Source organism: Sinohyriopsis cumingii, chromosome 2 (genome assembly GCF_028554795.1).
Source record: "Sinohyriopsis cumingii isolate HCF-2022 chromosome 2, ASM2855479v2, whole genome shotgun sequence".
NCBI lineage: Eukaryota > Metazoa > Mollusca > Bivalvia > Unionida > Unionidae > Sinohyriopsis > Sinohyriopsis cumingii.
In genome coordinates, this window is record NC_142962.1 from 132,106,458 (window position 1) to 132,128,555 (window position 22,098).

The 22,098-nt window shown below is 34.9% G+C and overlaps 1 protein-coding gene across 1 annotated transcript in view; it reads left to right on the top strand.

The window, feature by feature from the left end:
- The window catches only part of LOC149805856 (guanylate cyclase 32E-like), a 112,340-nt gene that overhangs the window by 27,454 nt on the left and 62,788 nt on the right, over positions 1 to 22,098 (top strand). Inside the window, exons 2-5 of the mRNA XM_089950581.1 lie at positions 2,858 to 3,164; positions 5,052 to 5,201; positions 8,765 to 8,976; positions 17,240 to 17,396. Coding sequence (XP_089806707.1) covers positions 2,858 to 3,164; positions 5,052 to 5,201; positions 8,765 to 8,976; positions 17,240 to 17,396 — 826 coding nt within the window. The remainder of the gene's footprint in view (positions 1 to 2,857; positions 3,165 to 5,051; positions 5,202 to 8,764; positions 8,977 to 17,239; positions 17,397 to 22,098) is intronic.

Genomic DNA, 22,098 nt, shown 5'->3' on the forward strand with positions numbered 1-22,098 from the left:
TGCTATATACTTGGATGAATTTAGGATGCATGTCACAAATCTAGTGTGTCTGCTACGCATTGTAACAAACCTAGGGTGTATGTTATATAATTTAACAAATCTACGATGTTCATGACTTTTTTAGACTTTAGCGAGTATTTGTTTTATTGTGGATAGTCGGTTTTTGGAAACATTTCTTAAGTCGAGTAATTGGCCAATTACAAGAAGACATATTGTACATTATTCACGAGATTTTCTGTATGGTCGCATGGATTAATTTTGTAAAATTGACCATCCCTTATATCTTAACAAAAGAAAGTATCGTGAATTCTCTTGTTTAAATGTTTGATTATTTGATACAGGGTATAAGGTGTTTGTGACATGTTTGTAACATGTGGCGTGAAAGATCGATCTAAGGCTTGGAAAAGGTACCTATAAATCATACAAATGGGAAGCTTGACCCACCACCCCAAAAAACCTCATTTAAATGTAAAAGCAGAGTCTCTTGAATACGTGATCGTTGCTTAGAGAAAATGTATTTATGTTTTTTTACGAGTTTAAGAAACCTTCGGTTGTCAAGGACCAACTTCTTGAAGTTGTTGGAGATAAGAAAAGCACGGACCTCATCACAGATTCAGGTCAATGTCGTTTGATTCGTCCGACAGTAAACCTTTTGCTTGTTACGGTATACCCCCTACGTCTCTCGTAATAAAGCTTGCTCACAAAGCGTGCATTTCAGGTTTCAAATGCATAAAGGGGAAGGCCGATTCGAAGCGAAGTTTAATGAACTTGTGACGTAGCCTTTTTAGCCTTTCGCTATATTTAGACCAATCGCGTACATATAATAAATTACTTTATTTTAGTTTTCTTCCCCTCATGTCCATTTGAAAAATTCTGTCATCTTTAATTTGTTTTTTTTTTTAGATAGAGGTAAATACTACATGCATGTAATACACATATACTGGTACATTATTTAAACCCATAAGACGAGCAAGAAGGGTGAGATAAAAGGAAAGAAGATAATAAGGAAGAGATAATTTAGTTAATAGATAAAGAAAGAATACGGATCATGTGGCGAATAACGGTCCTGTCAAGTGCACTGGATTCAGCAAGGGATCACATGTGACAGGGACTGATTAAGAAAAATGCAATAAACTGACAACGAAAAGTGCTAAACTAGTATCTAACTAGCCTGAGCACTTTCAACTCTTAATGAGTCTTTTTCAAAGGCAAATACAAAACGGAGACAAAACAAACAAAAAAAACAAAAAAAAAACAAAACAAAACAGAAAAACCGTTGTGTTTGCAACACTTTTAATGACTCTTTCTACAAGAAAGAAACATTTAAATTTATTACGTTTCAACTAGTTTAAATTTGGTCAACTAAATTGTTGAGCTTGTATATACAGTCATACTCATGTACAAAAAACATACATCTAAGCATACATTCACAGTTATCAATACATATGCATATATGTGCATACCAGCCCGCATACATATACGAGAAGGAGAGTGAGACAGAAATCGGGCAATTTTCTCATAGTCTACACTTCATTGCGTGATCACATTGTTCCGCTTTCATAGTCACTACTCTATTTTTCTATAAAATATGTTTTCACATCATTCCATTCCGTAAATAACTTTTGTACTTTTGGATTTCCCAGGTCAGACTTATTAACTTCAATTTTAAAATGAAATATCAAATCAAAAGAGAGTACTGTCTTTCGCTTTCGGATCATTAAATTTTCTGTAATTATATACATCTACATCGCAGCCTTGAACTAAGTTCCAGTCTGCAGAGATGACAATTTTACGATTTGCGTACTCTTGATAACTGACTCGACTACATCAAAAAAAGTTGGAGAATCTTCGTTAGGGTAATCGCTCCATATGGTTCTACTGTAATATAACTAATACTTTTCTTTTGTATAGCTAACAATGCGTCAATTTCATATGAAAAAATATATTGCATTTTTTTTAAATACGATTTTCATTCGTTTATTGTGAAAACTAAGGGATATAATTAAAATGTTTCATCTGACACCATTCTCGTCTTCCTAGTTCAGAACTGAATCTTCCAATGTTAGTCAACCTGTACAAAATTTGTACCAAATTGACTCGACCAAAAACATTTCTGTTAGAATGTATATTTACATACGTTGTCTCTATTAATTTCCTTCCTTAATAACCGTCCTTAGCTGTATCTCTCTTCTTTCACCGTCTCTTCTCACACCTGACTTTGTTGCATCAGTTTATATCTTTTCTTACTTGAAGAATTTAAATATGTTATCTGTATATCAGTCAACTTGTACAAACTATGTACCGATTGACTCGACCAAGAAACATTTCTGTTAGAATGTATATTTACAAACGTTGTCTCTATTAATTTCGTTCTTTAATAACCGTCCTTAGCCGTATCTCTCTTCTTTCACCGTCTCTTCTCACACCTGACTTTGTTGCATCGTTTTGCATCTTTCTTACTTGAAGAATGTAAATCTGTTATTTGTAATATTGATTTAAGATCTAATGTAAATACCTTTGCTTCAATACAATTAGATCTGCTTTTATTTTCACAATTCTGTTGAGATTTAAAGGAGAATAACTGTACATGTAAACCCTATCGGTTTTCGTTCAAGTCACTAATTTCTTTTTATATGTTCTGATATTTATTATGATACACAAATTAAAAATAATATCAATATTTTATCAAAATCGAATAAATTATATCGTCGTTACTTCTTGCACAGGAAAACTCTGTATGGTTCAGATTTTGTGTCAAGGACCACGTCAAGCTTAGCCTTTAGCTATCACCATGTCTAGATTTAATGCTTCACCCATATCAATATCAAAGAGCCATTCCAATTTGCATCTTGAACAGAAATGCCACGACTCCGTTCTATCATTAGACGAAGAGAGTGGAGTATCTAGACGGACGTTTGCAAGGACTCAACCATCCACGGCCAAGGTATCCAAATCGATCATGGCTCTTCTGCAGAAATACCACTGGCGGAAGATTACATTAATTGTGGGTAATTCGGTCAAGTGGAACGAGACAGCCGAGAGTCTGTTGGAGCACATCAAGCGGACGGATATACTTGTCGCGGAGAAGATCTTTTTTGAGATGCCGTACGCACCATCAGATGTAATGTTCAATACTGTTGAGCGAACATACAAACGGACTAGAAGTGAGTGTAACCATTTTATGTTCTTCCTCATTGGCAACATTACAGGAACACATTATCAGATAAATGTTTTTCGTCACCTATACCGAAAAATAAATGGATAAGGAAACACTATATTTATTCTTGTGATGTACTATCTCCATACACGCTCTTCTCTTAATTTGCAGAGATAAATGCCGTTGAAAATGAAAATAAATAAGCAATTTTGAATTAATGCAGCTTTGTGTAATTGTAATTACAACGAGCATTTGTTTGTATTAGCCAGTTCTTTGTTGATGGATGATGTAGTCGATTATAATCAACGTGACTTTGAGTATGGTGCGTAACTTAAATAGAGAGAGGTTAGAAGGGGCATTTTGTTCATAGACCTAAAAATCTTGATCTAAAACTTAACTTTCTCATCATGAAAAACAAAACAACAGAGAATCTAATTATAACTGTTCACAGGATCATGCAGAGCACAGGAAATTATAGTTCACAGGACCATGTAGGGCACAGGATGCTTTCCGGAAAAGGTTCATATTAAATATTTTGTTTAAGAATATTTACATATATACTACGTAATATATAAATTTCATTTAGGAAACTAATACGTCATGACACTTACTTTATAGCTTGGTCAAAGTTTTACAAGTTACTTTTTCCAAAGAAAGTTTCTTCCGTAAATACATTATTTTATGATGTTTACTGGTTTCAACAATTCACTCATATAATTGAAGTTAACAATGGCAAAAGAATGCATTTTAAGCACCTTGCCATGTTTTGCTTTTATCTTTATTTAGTTTACCAATATACATACCTTGAGACATACATACGTTCACAAATAATTACGTAAGTCCATACATACATACATACATACATACATACATACATACATACATACATACACACACACACACACACACACACATACATACATACATACATTAAAAAGCGAAATAAATTGTGAAACGAGAATAAACAGCATAAGCTATAAAATAACTTTTTGTAGTGTAGTTTTCTTTTCGCTAAATGATCTCTATACGAACTCTGCTTACTTTCATCTGTCGAATCCAAATAGACAGTGTTCAATTCCCTTCTACGGTATGAATGAGTATCATTGAAAATTGTTACAATCAACTTATGAACGTCAGGAAACTTGATTATCCAGTTATAACCAAAGCCACATATCGTATCCGTTTTTCTTTGTCTTTTATTGGGTGGTGGTGGTTGGGTGGTTGTACTTATATTAGTGGGGGCATAACTGATTGATGGCATAAAAATCTGCTCTGCATTGCGGTTAATATTTTTAAACTAATTTAATTTATTTACTTGGTGATCATTTGATTCCACCGGCGGACGACTGTCAGTATTCTATAATGTTCCTTGCCCTTTTCGTGACAATTTTCTAGCCTCGTTGTATTATCTTAAGAATTGAGCCGATTGACAGAACGCTAATAAAAATGAAGATTCTGTACTATGTGTCATTTGGTCACCACGACGAAGTTTTGCGAACTATATTTTCAATCCAAAAATCAGTATATGGTTGAATATTCTGGCCTTGGCTTGTTCATTTGCGGGGTAGAGCGGGTATGTAAACTGAACTATTTCAGTCCTATCTTTCACTTCATTGCACCAGTGGTACATATTCAATTTACCCTTAACCTCAAGTTTACAACTGGACTGGCTCATCTTGAGAAAATTGATATCCAACATGCAAGGAACAAGATCAGCGTCCCTCTCTTCGGCAATCAAAATCCGGTCTTGTCTGTCCTGGGCAAAATTAGCAGCCTCAATATGCGGAACGTTGCTGTCGGTCCATAGTCCATTTGAAAGTATATCAATTGTAAGATTCTATCCAAATACTTTAGGACGCATGGCAAAATATTGCAGACTATTGTCCAATTTCAGTCTACGTGTTCCTCGGAGATTACCACGCATTCATCGACTTCGTGCGGCCGCTTTACGATCTTACGAAGGAAAACATCAAGTTCTATGTGGTGATTGCTATCGAGGACAAACAGTTCTACTCCGATGATTCGGCGCAGTATCTGCTGAAGCGTGAGTTGGCATATTTATCTCTCTCTCTCTCTCCCTTCCTTGTCTGTATCTCTGTCAATTGGTCTCTCTCTCAAACCTATGTCATGGGCATCTGAATCACTGTAAGCTTTTCTATATTAGTGTAAAATCCCAACCCACTGAAAATGTTGCTCGAAGTGTCTGAAACAATCGGAGCCTTTCAGACAAGATAAATAGCTAAGATAAAAAAGCTATTATTTGGGCCAGCCGATATCAGTCAGAGTAACTAATCGATGTTTAACGGTTTAACGGAACGGATGTAAATTACGTTGATGGACGCACAAAGTGCATATACTATCATATGTTGCACTATACACACAGTGAACCATTAAAATGACCGCACAGGAACTTGGCTTCAGATAGTTGTAAATATTTTCAATTAAAATTTTCAGACGATTTGTAATTCCACTGCCCTATTATGATTTAGTATACGATCGACAACGACGAACAATTACCTTCCGTGTTCCTCTCCAGTATGAGATAAAAAAGCAAAAGAATCCTCAACTGCACGAAATTTTAACTAATTGTTTTTTTGGGAAAAAGATCATACCGGTGCTTTTCATTTTAATTTTTCATGTGTGCATTAGATTTTTAGTCCGATTTATAATTCCACCGCGTAAATGACAAAACTTCTAAGAAAGATGTAGTGGAATAAAAATTCAAAAAAGCTAGATCAAAACTAAAACTTTGAATACAATACCCCCATTCCGACAATTTTACATTTCTGAATATAATAATTCCTCTCCCAAACCTCGTATTTTGCATCAGGGTTGATTTTTAATGAAAACTAATTAGGATATTGTTGGTATCATGTGATAATGGGACCTCTGATGTCACTGACGTGTAGTTTGCGAGATTTGTTTTGTCACGTTGCAAATGGTTGTTGTTGTTGTTGTGGGGTTTAACGCCATTTTTCAGCATGATAGGCTATACATGGCGGCCAGCATTAATGGTGGAGGAAGAACCCGGAAAACCCCGGAAAGAACCACCGACCCACGAGAACGTTGCAAATGGCGAGTTACAGGTCAAATTTAATCAGCGCTGTAGTTTCGTCTCGTTTATCAGCGGGTTAAAGATTTAAAGAATGTTATATTCGCAATTTCTGAGGAAATAAATCATATTCATATCGATTTAATGCAGGTATATCTCGAAGAAACGTCGTTCTGGTTTGCTAGGCGGGCTAGTAAGTTGCTACTTTATGCCGACCGCTCATGGTGTCGGTGAATTCGACCTTTTCGATAGACAATGGACTCTGACCCTACTCTCCAACATAAATGTCCAAATATCAAACGTGGGGTGGCCACGGTCAGAGGAAACTCGGATTAAGATAGGAACTGTTCCGTCTAGTTTATATTTTTTCTTCGAGCTGTCTGAGAAATCTGTATGCTGGTTTTGAACCCATTTTTCATTTCTAATCAGAACAATCTTCGTGTCTCTTTTATCGATTAATTTCCGCTAGTTTGACATTGATGCAGCAGATAAATAATTATCTTAATTCTTTTTAAATAAAAACAACAAACATACATCCTAAAGTTTAACGTCCATTTCTTTCTGTCTAATAATTCAGCCAGGGAAATGAAATGCTGTATATTTCTGTACAATAAGAGATGCATTAAGCAACAGTAGCACACAATTCAGAACAAAAGAGTCACGATAAGGGCGATAAAACATCAATTATCTAACTTTGTATCGCTAATCAATTTAGCACATATATTGAGCGATTAAACAAATGTTCAGTTAATCCCAACTCACTAGCTGCTGCTGTAGTGTCTGTGATTCGCTACAGCGTTCTCACCAAGCAATGATAATAGCACACTTTGAATCTAAAGTATTTTTTAAGATGGCGGCGTCCGAATCGAAGCAAAACTGTTTTTAATACTAATAGCAGCATTTTTCAAAAACAATGTAAAGACCAAAGCCACAGAAGTAGAAGCTATTTTCCTCACCTGGTTTTCCTGCCTGAATGTTTCTGAATTTTTGTCGAAGACTACGACCAAAGGTTGCGACTGATTTACAGATATGCCACTGCTCTCTCTCTCTCTCTCTCTCTCTCTCTCTCTCTCTCGTAAAAATCAAAAGGAAGGTTGTCACATTTAGAACATTGTTTATTTATAAAAATAATTTTGTTTTTCCGCATAGAAAGACAGCTTATTTGATATATTATTGATTTAGCTTAAATTTTCTATCATATAATAATGTACTGTTTAACCCAAATTATTTAAGGACATAATTGTTCCTGATGGCGAAACAGGTATAGAAGCTTTTATTTGATTCAGTAACCTTGGTTATTTCTTTTTAAAATTTTGATATACTGCCATAACATTCAAAGAAAAAAAAGTACAATTTAATTGATTTTCACCATCCATCCCCCACATTCACCCTGGCATTCAGAATGTAATATTCATTATCTTTGATGTCTGCATAAGTAAACATAAAATAGCTTTATACTCACGTAACTTGTCTGCCAGTTGTTTATTGTGAATATAAACATTAGGGTTGCATTTCCTACAGACAATAAACATTCTCCGGTGTAGATGCGCATGTTTATGTGTTAGTGAAACCAAACAGTTTTTGGTCATCCCCACTAACCCTCGAGTGTATGTATTCTTCCAGGAGGCCACACTCCTCAGACGTGTCGAAACAACTTCATCATTGAACTTTGCCAAATTCTTACTTGCATATTTTTTTCTTCTTTTCTATTGCATTATTAAGGAATAGAGACGAAACATGGGATTAATGAAAAGCTTGTAATTGCATCGCTTGCTCTGGATTTAGATTAACCTTATGCAGTACTCTTCATATTGAAAACCACGTAAAGAGGCAGACTGACGATTGCCTGTGAAGAAAATTTTTGACTCTTGTAAACAACCACACATCTAAATCTCCTTATGGCAGTATACACGGACAAACCAGTTTTACCGAAACCACAAACAAACTCAACAAGCTCGTATTGATTTTATTCATTGTATAATCATTGATTTACTTTATCTGACTTTAGTTTCTAGTATTAGGTATAGCAAGATCTAAATTTCCCTAAACAATAAGTCTTAATAATCTATATTCGAAACAGGTTTTTATTTAAGTATGATCTAGTTTGCAACCAACAATTAAATTTAACTAAAAGTAGATAAGTTATATTTTTAGATAAGTTTCTTTTTTGAGAGATATACAGAGGAAGCATGGACCTGAGAAGTAAACTCACTGTTAACTTGATTCCAATCTCACGCTCAAAGCATCTATTTATTTCCAGCTCCTTGCTCGAGCCTTGATTATATTCGTAAAAGTAAATAAGAAAAGGCAGTATGATTTCACTTTTATAGCTGAGGATTTTTTTTTGCATCGAAGATAACTGAGTAACTGGAATTATTTATGGATTTTTCAAATCACATGCAAACTTGAACTCAACCTCACACACCGAAAAAGGCAAGAGAAAAAGAGAAAAGAAAAGAAAAGAAGAAAAACCATAAACAATCTGACCAATTGGTATTGCAGTTGCCGGTCATGTGATTCACAGCATCATAACGTCTCTTTTTCATTTTGTATAGAACCTTTTGAAGAGCGAAGTCGTCTGTATGATGACCACATTTGGAAGGCCTTCCAGCCAGTGATGCTTCTGGTGCCTCGGCCGCCAATCAATTCTCAGTGGGACGAATTTGCGGAGAGAGTCAAGATACGAAATGTCCAGTATCCTATCGACGGTCCATTGCCATATTACTGCGAGAACACAATGGAATTTGTGCTGAATAAAACTAGTGAGGTAATACATCGCCTTTAGGTATCGTTTACCATTAAAGGACATCATCCATGCAAGTATATGGTGTAATTCCTCAGTGTAGTTCATACGTGAATCAATCAATCAATGTTCACTTTATAATGCCCCATTCAACTTCGCAAATCGGTCATAATCGTAAGTCATATGTAATCAATCTACTTTTCTAGAATCGTTTTTGTTTAAGAATCAAAACTAGTCGTGCGATGTTCATGTCCCAATTATATTAAGTTTGACAATATGCTTGTTGAGGCACCGCGTAGTTTTAAATGTGCGGTATTTTCTCGATGCAGTATTTGCCTGCTTGCTGCTAGATATTTTGCCCAATGAAAAGGCATACAAAGTCTAGAAAAGGTGTTCAAGTTTTATGATTAACTGCGTATTTTGGCAATATGCAACCACGATGTGGAAATGAATAATAAGTATGCACCTTACAGTAGTTCTATCATCCGCATTATGTACGCAAATCAATTTAAAAAAATGTATTTCCCAAGGTATTAAAAATCCTACCACACTGATCTGTCTGTCTGTCTGTCTCTCTTATCACTATCGTCTTGAGCGTTTCGGACCAACACAACTAAAATCAATAAAACCATGACATGCACATAATTCAATTTGTTTCCTCTGTGGAGAGTTAATTCGTATACAACGGATACACATTTCTGCAAGGTTTGTCGTTCATACAGGTGTGCATACAGGTGTGCATAAGAAGAGTAATGGACTCGCACACACAAACACGTTTGTGAAATGTGTATTAGAATGTAACAGTCATCGATAATATGCCATACGCCGTAGACCTGTGACAGTGTCATTTAATTTCGTATTATCCTCTTTATGATAGCTGTAGATGAATCCAAAACTAACCGCATAAACCCAATGTCAGGTTGTTAGGAAAGGCTGACCAAAACAAACCGCGTAAAATCAATGTCAGATTGTTAGGAAAGCTATAAACGTTGCACCCTCATTGTGCATGCCTGATGTGAAACTAGTGTTCGTATGTGTATATGTCTGTGTTCATGGATTTTCTGTCGTAAACACTAGAAGTAGATTGTGCATTCTAATCATCATTTACCAAAGAAAAGAAAAACATTGTGTAAATCCATGATCTTTTAGGGAATAGTGCAACAGGTTCAAGTCAGAAGGTTAGACAACTTTGTAATTATATATTGTTATACTCAAGCGGTTTCACAACATAGCGACTCGAAAATTTTGTTAACTGAAGAGTTCTTAAACGCGCGACTACACACAATTTTTTTCTAATCACCCAATGACCACACATCACGAAACTTTGCTGTCACAATTACATGGTTTGTCTTGTTTCACATTTGTATGACTCATCACCATACCGATTATTAGGTCTTCACGTCACGCATCACGAGACACGATCGAAATACCTATGATAAATAAGTATTCATATTTCAAATCACAAAAGACATATACCTAGAAATGTGCAGATAATTCTCTATGTTAAGAAATCACGGAGGATCCATTAACAAAACTAATCCATGCCATCATAAAGTATCGTGAATACTATAAATTATGACATCTGCTCCTAGAAATGAGTTAATTAGTCGGCTTGAGAAATATCTTCTCAACACTGACTCCTCATTCCCATACAGTGGCGTCGCTAGGGGGGTGCGGGGGATGCGGACCGCACCGGGTGACACCATCTCAGAGGGGTGACACCAAAAGAAAAATTGCAAATTTTACAGAGCACACGCTGCTCGGTCTAGTCGGATTTCATAAGCGGATAACCGATCATAGTTAAATACATGACTAGCAGGCACAGCAGTGGCGTCGCTAGGGGGATGCGGGGGGTGCGGACTGCACCGGGTGACACCATCAGAGGGGGTGACACCAAAATGACATTACTAAGGATTCTGTATGGTCTGTTACGGAAGGAGGACCATGGGGGTGACACCATGAGCTACCGCACAGGGTGACACCAACCCGAGTGACGCCACTGTTCCCATAATTGAACAAATAATCACAAAAAATCTAACAGTTCTATAAACGGAGACATAAATAATATACCCCGTGTGTGTGTATATATATATATATATATATATATATATATATATATATATATATATATATATATATATATATATATATATATATATATATATATATATATATATATATATATATATCTGGGGTGCACAGCCTGCTTTGGTCATGGGCCAGATTACATTTTCTAACACCACGCGAGGGTCGCAAACATTAATTTCTTTAATATAATTACTGTTCACGGGCCAGATTTCTGTGTTATTTTAATTTGCCCTGAGGGCCGGATACGATATGCATGTAGTATTTCCGTCCAATAAATACAAGTATCTATAAAATTAAGGGTTTATTTTGTACCCAATTAGTCTTTTTGTTCCAAGAAAAGTTCATCACATCCGCGCATGTGTCTTCGAACCGAATACTATTTTTCAGAGCCTTTTTAATTGTTTACCCTTTTAAACCATGCAATTTAAAATAGCAAATAAATGTACAAAAAAAAGTAAATATCGTTAGACTGTTCAAACACATCATTTGCGTGTTTGTATATTCACGCGCTGTAAGTGCCTGATTTGGCGTTTGGTTGAAAAGATTGTTAATTTCAATGAAATTGTCTTGGTCTTCAAATTGTCGGCATACAATTCTTGGATGAATCCTTGTTTCCGACATTGCATATATGAAATTCCTACTCGACGACAATATTTTCATAATTGTTGGTTTTTAGGAAGATTAATACAACTTTTCGTTAGACTAGACTAACTGTAGCCTTCACATTAAAATAAGATTTACTTCAATGAACAATTATCTGAGTTAAAAGTCCAATCTTGTGATTTAGAAGAAGAAAACAACTGTTTGCAGAGAAACATGCGCTGGGTGCTTAGTTTTAAAATATGAAACTTCACATGCAGGAAACTATCTTTTTACAATTGAAATTTAAATGTCATCCTTTTACTTGTTCCATTTAGCATTACCTGAGACTGTGTTTTGGGAGTGAAAGAGTTGTTGAAAAGTCCGGACTCTTAGTTTTGTACAGTCCTTATTAACACATATTAATACAGATCATAACTCTCTGTCTCTCTGTCTCTCTCTCTCTCTCTCTCTCTCTCTCACACACACACACACACACACACACACACACACACACTGTCAAACACAAAGAAGGGTACACGCATGTCATAACACGCATCAACAAAAATAGGGTGTTACATAGATTGGGAAATGTTACATAAATTTACAAATCTCAATAGAACATACATGTTTTGCAGAACTGTTCTACATTCTGTGAAAGTCACGTACGCACGCACACACGCAGTCAGGCACAAAAAAAGGGTAGACCCGTGATTCAACACCCAACAACAGAAATAAAGTCTTAAAGACTGAGAAATATTAAATAAAATTAAAAAACTAGATACAACATACATGATTAACGATTTATTCTACATGCTTTTAGAGGGTCCACTTTTTCTCAAACTTATAAGTTTTTGTTTTGCTTTTACAGTTTTTTTAAAATATTCGTCCAGTTTTAGTAGTATCATACAGTGCTTTTGTAACATGTACAATTTGGCTCTTTTACAAGCAGGACGTGATCGATAAATAAGTTCTTTTGCGATCAAAAGAATAAAATAAATAATCAGATACTTCTGAAATCATAATAATTTGTATATAATTCCTACTCCATGCTTTAAACGATTACCAAATATCATCAATAACTGGACAAACATAAAAAGTGGTCAAAAATAACAACTTTGTCTATGGAAAGTACATGTATCAATACAATTTGTTTTATTTTCTTCACAAATTTACATGTCTCAATAATTCTGTGCATGAACTTAAAATGAAATTTCACTTCTAAACATATCATCTAAGTCCAAAGAAAACTCTGTTTCTAAAAGTCAAAAGGAAGAAGAACACCAAATGACTTCAGTCTCTATGCATATGATCTTTACTACCCTGAATGTTTTTCATTTCGATACCTTGCATTGTTGTTTACCTGTTTAGGCTCGAATAAACAGTAACACAAGAAAGAGTGAAAACAACAAGCTTTGAAAAAACATATAATAATTTATTTCACTGGAAAATTCTGTAAAAATGAAAAAATGTGAACTTACGGTTTTAAGAATCAAATTATAAAATAATCCAAGAATAATCCAAGAATAATCCAAGAATAATCCACGAATGACAGTTTTGAAGCCCTAATAACAAAATGTTCTAATGATTTCAAGTTCGGGTCCCGACGAAGAATCCAAGATGGAAGACGATGACGTATGCTGTAACTTGAATTGTTGAAGTCTACAGTTCTTTGTAGAAACAAGAAATATCACTCCGCGTTTGGAAATCTGAATAAATGTTTATAAAAGATGTCATTGTTCAACAATTTCATATGAGCACACGTATTTTCCAGGAAAAAAGAATTAATCCTTTTGAATCCAAGTAATTTGAAAGAGCTATAAAAAGCACAACATACAACTTCCAGTGTAAGAGCCAAACTACTTATAATATCTCTCCAAAACAAAGGTTATATTGTATTCTAAAAGGCAAAAAGGGGTCACGTAATCAAGTTTCAGAACCTCGTCGAAATTATTTACTTGTTAAAGATCAAGCACACCCAGTGTGGCCCTGACGAAAACCAATCATATTACTCTAAGAAAAAAATGTTTACATCTTAAATCAGTAGTCCCACCATGACCTCGACAACAGGCAATCATTTTAAAATAAAAATAGAACTTAATTACGTGGTTGCTACTAATTTTGAATCAAGGCCAGGATCTAGATCAACACCTGGTGTTTACTAAAGCGAACAGTCAAGGTCAAACTATATCCTGCAAAACGTATCATCTCTAGTGAATAAATTTACATTAAAATAGCATGTAATGAGAAATATTTTTTAAAAAAAACTGACAAACAAACAATTAAATTGAAATAAATATATATTAAATCAGATATAATTAAATCAAATATACATAATGTAAATAAAAACATATGTAACATCCTTAAGAGTTTCGATTGTAGACCTAAATGACTGTGGACAACAATCCAAGAGTGAAAATTCATCATCGGCATACTGACCAAGTTTAAATTCTCTGTCATTATAAAATATATCAGTAATAGTTTTGTTCTTCTTGAAGTCAATGCATAGAGGTTATATTATAATAATAAATAAGTATGGAGCTAAATGGTCTCCCTGACGAAAATATCTGCAATGAAATCAAATTAAGACAGTAATTATTACTGACGAACCTGCTTTTGGACTTGTTGCAAAATATTCTGACATAAAGAATCACCAAAATTATAAAAAATGAGAGTATTTTCCAAAATTTTCCATTCGACAGGGTCGAATTCTTTCTCAAAATCAGTTAATAAAAGAAGGTCATACTTATCTGTTTTGTCAAGATCGTTCATAAAATGATATACACAATTCGAGTGTTTTTACCCATAAATCACCCTTTCATGAAACCCGTCTGATTATCTTTTATACTTGAAGGGCATATCTTATTATGCCTTTTTGCTACTAAAGCTGATACTAAGTTCACGTTGAGCAACCAATCTGGTTTTCAAGTTTTTATAAATCTTCTGCCTTGATTATTGTTTGTTTTGCATTGATAAAGATTTTCATAAAAATCTTTTCGTTCATTGAACATTTTAGTTTGATCTATTAACCTTTTGTTGCCATCCAAATGTAATTCTTTGATTGTTATGTTAGTATAATTTCCTTTTTCCAGGATGGGGATTATTTTTAATTTTTTTTTTATACCAAATTCTTAGTTATTTTCGCATTGGTATTTCAACATTTTAAATGTCAGGATTTTACAGATTCCCTTAACACCACCTGGCACAGTAGTTTTGGTGTTACGCATAATTATTGAAAAGTCATGACCTAGCTTACAAAGTCCATAAAGATAGATAAAGATACTCTTTCCCTGTCTCTGTCTGTCTCTCTCCTTCTCTCTCTCTCTCTCACACACTCACATACACACACACGCACGCACGCACACACACACACACACACACACATTGTTAGACATAAAGTAAACTATACACGTGTGACAACACTCATCAAGAAAAAGAGCGTGTTACTCAAACTTGAAAATGTTACGTAAAAATACAGAGCTCAACAGCATATACAATGTTTGGCCCTACTCTACAAGCTGTCGAAGTTCCATACATGGACCACTGTGTGCCGCTTTGGTTAATATTTTCCAAGCGTTTTGGAGTATAAAACTATATTTTTGGAACTTGTAAAAGAAGTTGTCCTTTTAAACACAGTGAGACTTGTACATTTGATATTTTCCAATCAAAATTAACAAACTTAATGGCTTGTAATTTCCTTGCTTCTTGATTTTAATCTTAACATTACTTCTATATTTTTCCCATGTCTTCGAAATCGAGTTACTTATTCTTGAATTATAATAATCTCTATAATTTAAAAAAAAATTAAGTTGTTTGTTTCAAATGAAAGCTTCAACTTTAGTTTTTCAGCATGTTGTTTTTCTTGTTTTGTGAATATTCATTTGTTTCAGTTCTTTTGTTTCAATTATAATACTTTTATAAATGTGTTGATTATTATTAAATGTAGTTAAAATAGTCTACCCTTGAACTGTATTTCCAACAATTAGATTAGGTTGGTGTATTTCCTTTGCTTTAAAACTTTTGCAATGAATTTCCAATGATCGTGACCTCCGGATAGTTCAGATAATGATAAGGTTAGAGTTAAGACAGTGTGGTCTATTTTGCACCCTGTAAAAAAGTCTGTGAAATATGAAAATATTTCCTTATAAATCAGAAAATAATCTAAGCTGCTTTCTTTTATTGGACTAAGCTGTCTCCAAATAAACAATCTCGCTTCTGGATTGTTTACGTTTCCTTGGATGTATTAAATTCATTACATTCTTGATTTCCTGGACTGCTGCTCGGCTCATGGGATTTCTGTCAGGAATAATATTATATGTATCACGTTCCATGTCTCGAGCAACATTCCAGCCCCATAATGATAACAGTAATTATAAAACTGAAAATATCTTGTCATAGATTCTCTAAAACGTTCATCATCATTAAATTGACCAAGACTATTATATTATCACCAATCAATACATCTCACACAACGTATCTTCCATCGACGTCATCTTTTTGTGTGTGAATAATTAAGAAATACTTAAAAAAGAATGGCAACACCAGCACTGTTGCTAAATCTATGATTAAAAACGCATTCTGCCTCACAGTATTTTTAAATCTTGACAGTATTGCGTGTTTCCTGGAAACATACATTTGGCTGCATTTTAAGTTTTACCTAGTGGAATATTAATCTATTTTTTAAACTCGAGCTGTACAGACAGACCCCTTACATTAATTTTTTTATTATGTGATTGCTGATAATTTAACTATAATTTGAAAACAAGTGTAACGTGAACTATCAAACTCTCTGAGTACACCTTTATCAGCTGAGACACATGGTATACGCATGTTGTTTCACACACACACACACACACACACACATTAAAAAGTAAAAACTATAGTAGTGTAACGATTTGCCATTACCACAAGGGTTAATGAGAACCTTAAGTTGATCAAGGGATAATAAGGACTTTAGCATGAACAAGAATAGCTGTGATAAGTTTTTTTTTATTATCTGTGGAATACTTCTATCTGTGGTCTACATTTTCCCCACAAATAGAGAGGCGCAAAATGAATAACACCTTGTAGCAAGAAAACAACTAAGCAAAATGACAAACCAAATAAACGAGCCAACAAATGCTGCATCTCACCAAATATATCAAGAATTAAAAAAAAACCAAACCAAAACATATGATATAATCTATAATATAACACGAACCATGGGAAATGGAAAAGGTTAAGAATCCACTGATCTGATTGGTTGATCTTTAAGTCTAACTTAAAATTGACCAATGTGATGTTTTAAATCTGGACTTAACTTATGAAACACGCTGGTGAAATTGAGGCTTCGACAATGTTTAAGCAAAATTTAATAAATGGTATGGTGTTGTGCAAAAGTAGTGATTCATTAAACGCACATGTAGCTAAAAGTGTGAATTATAAGCTCTCGCATTTGTAAATGTTTCCAAAAGGTTACTTTATATGGTTAAAATATATCTTAACCTTTTGGTTTTGCTCCAATTTGGAGGAAGAACTTGGGAGGAGAGCAATGCAGATATTTTGAACATCTTTAAACCTATAGGGAGGAGATTTCTACCAAAATTTGTAAGCGTGTTATTCTTTGTTCTTTTTCTTTCAGTGCAACAGCACATCCTACAAAGTCCCCATTTACGCGGCGTATCTGTACGACTCTGTGATGGTATACGCCAAAGCGCTCAACCAAACTCTGGCGGAGGGAATCGACATCCACGACGGCTTTCGCATCATCCAGAAGATCAGGTCCATCACGTATAAAAGTAAGCTCATTAGCATAAAGCATAATAGACTATCATAATTTATTGAAATCGTGATGTCACCACGGATGGGTGGGTGGGTGGTTAAATGGAGAAGCAAATTTGACACGAACGATCTTATCACTATCCATAGCAAAATATTTCCCATTAATTGATTTAACTACGATGGTGACGATTCTGACCAATTTGGGATTAAATTTGATGGAAGAGGAGTTGCCGCAGGAATTCAACCCAATAACAGAAATTGGGGTTAAAAGCAATTTCCTTTAAAATTATTGAAAAGAAAGAATGAAGAAGAAAAAAAAAAACAAAAAAGCTAATGGAACCCATTACAATTTCGGATGTACCTTAAATCATGGTAGTCAGGACTCTTGACTGTCAAGCTCTTGGACGTGCTGGAAAACAGGTATTTCTAACCAATGCTAAATATAAAAACAAATGTTGATATTAAAATTACAAAGGTATTTTATTCATATCAAGACTGGTCCGCTTGGGCTTAATTTGTTATCATTTGTCTTGCAGAAAATCATCTACAATATCACGTACGAGTTTGAAAGTAAATACTCTGCAATCGTTCACTGAACTTCAGGGTCAAAACAAAGGACTTTTTATCAATACAAATATTGATTTTGATGAAACCTGAGAGGCTAAACTTATCTACCACCAAATGACACAAGATTTTCAACCAAGCAATCTATCCTTTTCGATTATAAAAAATAAATGCAGTAATTCATTTTAGACAATATTCGCTTACAAGATGAGTCCATTGCAAACTACACAGACCCAGATCTGCAGGCTCATTATACACCGGCAGATCTGGGTCTGTCCATGTTTTAAAGGCGTAATCAGAAGAACGAACAACGTATACCCTGGCCTGCAGGCACATTATGCTTATGCAGCTCATGATCTGTTTTCGGTTCACTTCGGCTTATAAGCAAACACATGCCATAAGTGTCCTTCTAAAATGCGATGTTGAAGATGTTTATAATGACAGATTAAGAATAACCGAGAGAAAGAAATATCCTTTGTCAGCTTTTTAGATTTTATTTTCTAAAGGCTGCTCCAACGTTTATCGTAGCAAATTGTTTGCTCGTGCCGATCGAACATTAAATAAAATTATCCGTTACTAAAGAAGTTTTGGATTTATTTTTTTTAAAAAAATCAATTAATATAATTTTACTAAATTGGAGAGAAAGTATTCTGTCATCAGTTTCTTTCAATTTTTATTCAACCTACGCCAATCTGCCATTAAATATGACAACCATTAAAAGAAGAAAAAAACATAATAAATTTAAATATAAAAAACAGCAATAAAACAAGAACAGAACGTTACCAAATTTACGAGAAAACACTGCAACAACAACTCTTGTCAAATTTTTCCATAATGCCGATTGGCCATCAAATTTGGTCGCTATTAGTAAACTTTAAACAACAAATACTTAAAACAATTTCTTCTCTAAAGGTAAATTGGACAATATTTCATCGAATGGATCTTATAATGAAAGCTTTTCGCAGCCATGAATATGAAGTCATTCCACAATCAGATACGGCCGCCTTTACGCAACTAGTAAAGCATTGTAGCAACGTTTTCTCAAAACAACGCGTAATTAAGAGAATCTGATCAACTTTAAGAATATGGATGCTGGCACCAAAAGCCTTTAATGTGTTTTTTTTTTTTTACATTGGCTCATTTCAAATATGGCTTCTGTGTCTAACAGTATCAAAAGGTGTTCAAAGACTTGATTTTCATAAACCAACCAACAGAATGTAATAAATTGCACAGACAACCGCCATGAGAACCCACGTGTGATTGATTTCATTATCGGAGTGGTGGTACTCATGTTGTATTCATCACGACCTAGTAAACGGAGTTGGTTACACATGTGACAGAAAACAGACTGGATTCAAACTATTTCATGTTTATACAAAAGATACCGATCTAATCTAAGTGACTTTTTCAAACTCCCCCCCGCCAATAAATACTAAAACAATTAGACCAAATTTGACATAAATCATCGTTCTAACCGAGATTTTTAGACAGACTTTTGCTACATTTTTCTACTCTTACGGTGGGAGTCAGGTGAGCAATCACAGACTGACTTCTGTCTCCGTTTTCATATTAGTTCACTCTTCATTGAACGGGGTTTGTTTGACGAGAATCAATTGTTTATCTGGCTGATTCAAAACACCTTTCAACATGAAACCTAGTACTGATGATAACAGAGATAGTTCTTCCTATTTCATGAAATATTCTTAACCCTTATCTGTAAAAACTGAATTTGTCAATAACACTATATCGGATTTCGGCTTGCGGAAAAATAATTCGTGCAACTGGTGTGGTACTCTAGATTCGAGTAATAGAATTTCGGTCTATTTTTTTTTTAAATTTGGGAGTGGCGTTTTTGGGTTTGGACTTTTTAGGCGTATAAAAAAGGAAATAATGGCATTAGGCTTATTTCCAAGCATTACCCATTTGGTGGCAGCTGTTTTTGTACTCAATTTCAGTACCCAGATGTCGATAGGAAGTTTCGTACCAAGATGGTGGTGGTTTTGTATCTAAAGGACAGTGTTTTCTTCGTAACCGTGCATTGGAGGTTGATTATCCGAATATTCCTCAGAACAATTTTAAAAATCACACGGCTAATAGCAGTCTTTTGAAACTGCACTGGATGAAAAGGATCGTGTCAGTCAGGAAAACCCACAAACTAATTATATGAAATAAAAACAGACGAACAAAAGTGCAAACTGGTTTGAAATCAGTCAGATTTGGATTTAAATGTCGAAACTTGTTTTAAGATTTATAAATTGTATCTGTAACATCAAAATTTATACGCTTTTTTTAATGTTCTTCATGACATTTGAAAATCTATTAGAAAAATACATGACTTAATTTAAATCGGGTAAAAGTACACATTACTTGGACACAAAAAATGTTTTGATTGTTTCTTTTTGTCGGTTAGAGTTGATTTTGTTTTAATAAGATTTTGCTTCGATGGGCCGTAACCGTCACATCTTGCATAGATGAGCTATGTACATTGCATTATGATGTGAACTGTTATTTGTCTCCCATTACGATGTTAGCGACATGTCTTGGTTGCCATGGTTTTGAAAGTAATTCCTGTCCGCATTTCGTACCTGAAATGATCCGCACCTCCCCTCCCGCCAAGACAAACCTTAAAATACAAAAACATATTATATTGTTTACAGTACGAATCCTCCAATTGGCGGGTAGTGAACCTCTTAGGTGCGAATATAATAGGAATCGTGGATCCGTGTTCCTAAAAATGAATACAAAGTTTTACCAAATTATTACTCAGATGCATTTGCATGTAACTAATCAATTATCTCCATTTTAAAAATTCTTCATGCATTCCGTTCATCGTCATCAACATTATCATCGTCATCAGCGAACCTCAGGGATGTTTATGCCAATGATTTCAAACGACTTCTTTTTAGTTATCTATGTGTGTGTGTGTGTGTGATTTGGATTTTTAATGTAGCGTTAAATAAATTTCAGTCATTTCGCTACGATGTATGCAGTGTGACAGTTTATAATGATGTCTAGCACTGGGGCATCATGCCACAGACATGTAGCATGATGTCTCACCCAGTCACATTATCCTGACACCAGGCCGACCAGTCCTAACACTAACCTCTTATTGCTGAGCGCCAAGCGAGGTAGCTTTTAGTACCATTTTTATAAGTCTTTGGTATGACTCGGCCGAGGATCGAACACACGCTCCCCTGCATCCGAGACGGACGCTTTAACCACTAGGCCACCGGAGCGTAGTTTTAATAATCTATGATGATTCAGCTAAAATAAAGGGCATATCGTAAGGAAAATTCCATTTACTGTACCAACACTCGACCCGGCGGAGTCACACACACACCCACACCCACACCCACACGAGATAAGTGCGATTTAGGATATCAAAACTCGGCCCCGCTGATGTTGTAAGTTGGTACGCCCGTCAGCTATATAGGGGACTGAACTGCATATGGTCTGTCAAACTGAAACCATATATAACTTATTTCCCTTGATACGGAACAGTCCTCACTAACACATGCCTTCGTCGTCACATATTGGTAATTCTCAATCGAATGATACGCCTTTCATAAAAGTCCTTTTTAATCGGTGTTCCTAGACAAAATAGCAGTCAGGGATACATTTCTAATCAATGCCAAATATAATATTGAAATTGCAAAGGTATTTTCTTTCTATCAAGATTGGCCCGCTTGGGCTTAATTGGTTATCATTTGTCTTGCAGAAAAAACATCTATAATATCACGTATGAGTTTGGAAGTACATACTCTGCCATCGTTCACTCAACTTCAGGGTCAAACAAAGGACCTTTTATCGATACAAATATTGATTTTGATGAAACTTGAGAGGCTAAACTTATCTACCACCAGATGACACAAGATTTACAACCAAGCAATCTACCCTTTTTGATTATAAAAAATAAACGCAATAATTCATTTTAGACAATGCTCGCTTACAAGATGAGTCCATTACAAACTACACAGACCCAGATCTGCAGGCACATTATACACGGCAGATCTGGGTCTGTGCATTTTTTAAAAGAGTAATTGGTAGAACGAATAACGTATACCAGGGCCTGCAGGCACATTATGCTTATGCAGCTCATGATCTATAGGTTTTTTTTCTTCTTCAGTTTGTTTGGGCTATTAAGCAAGCACAGAC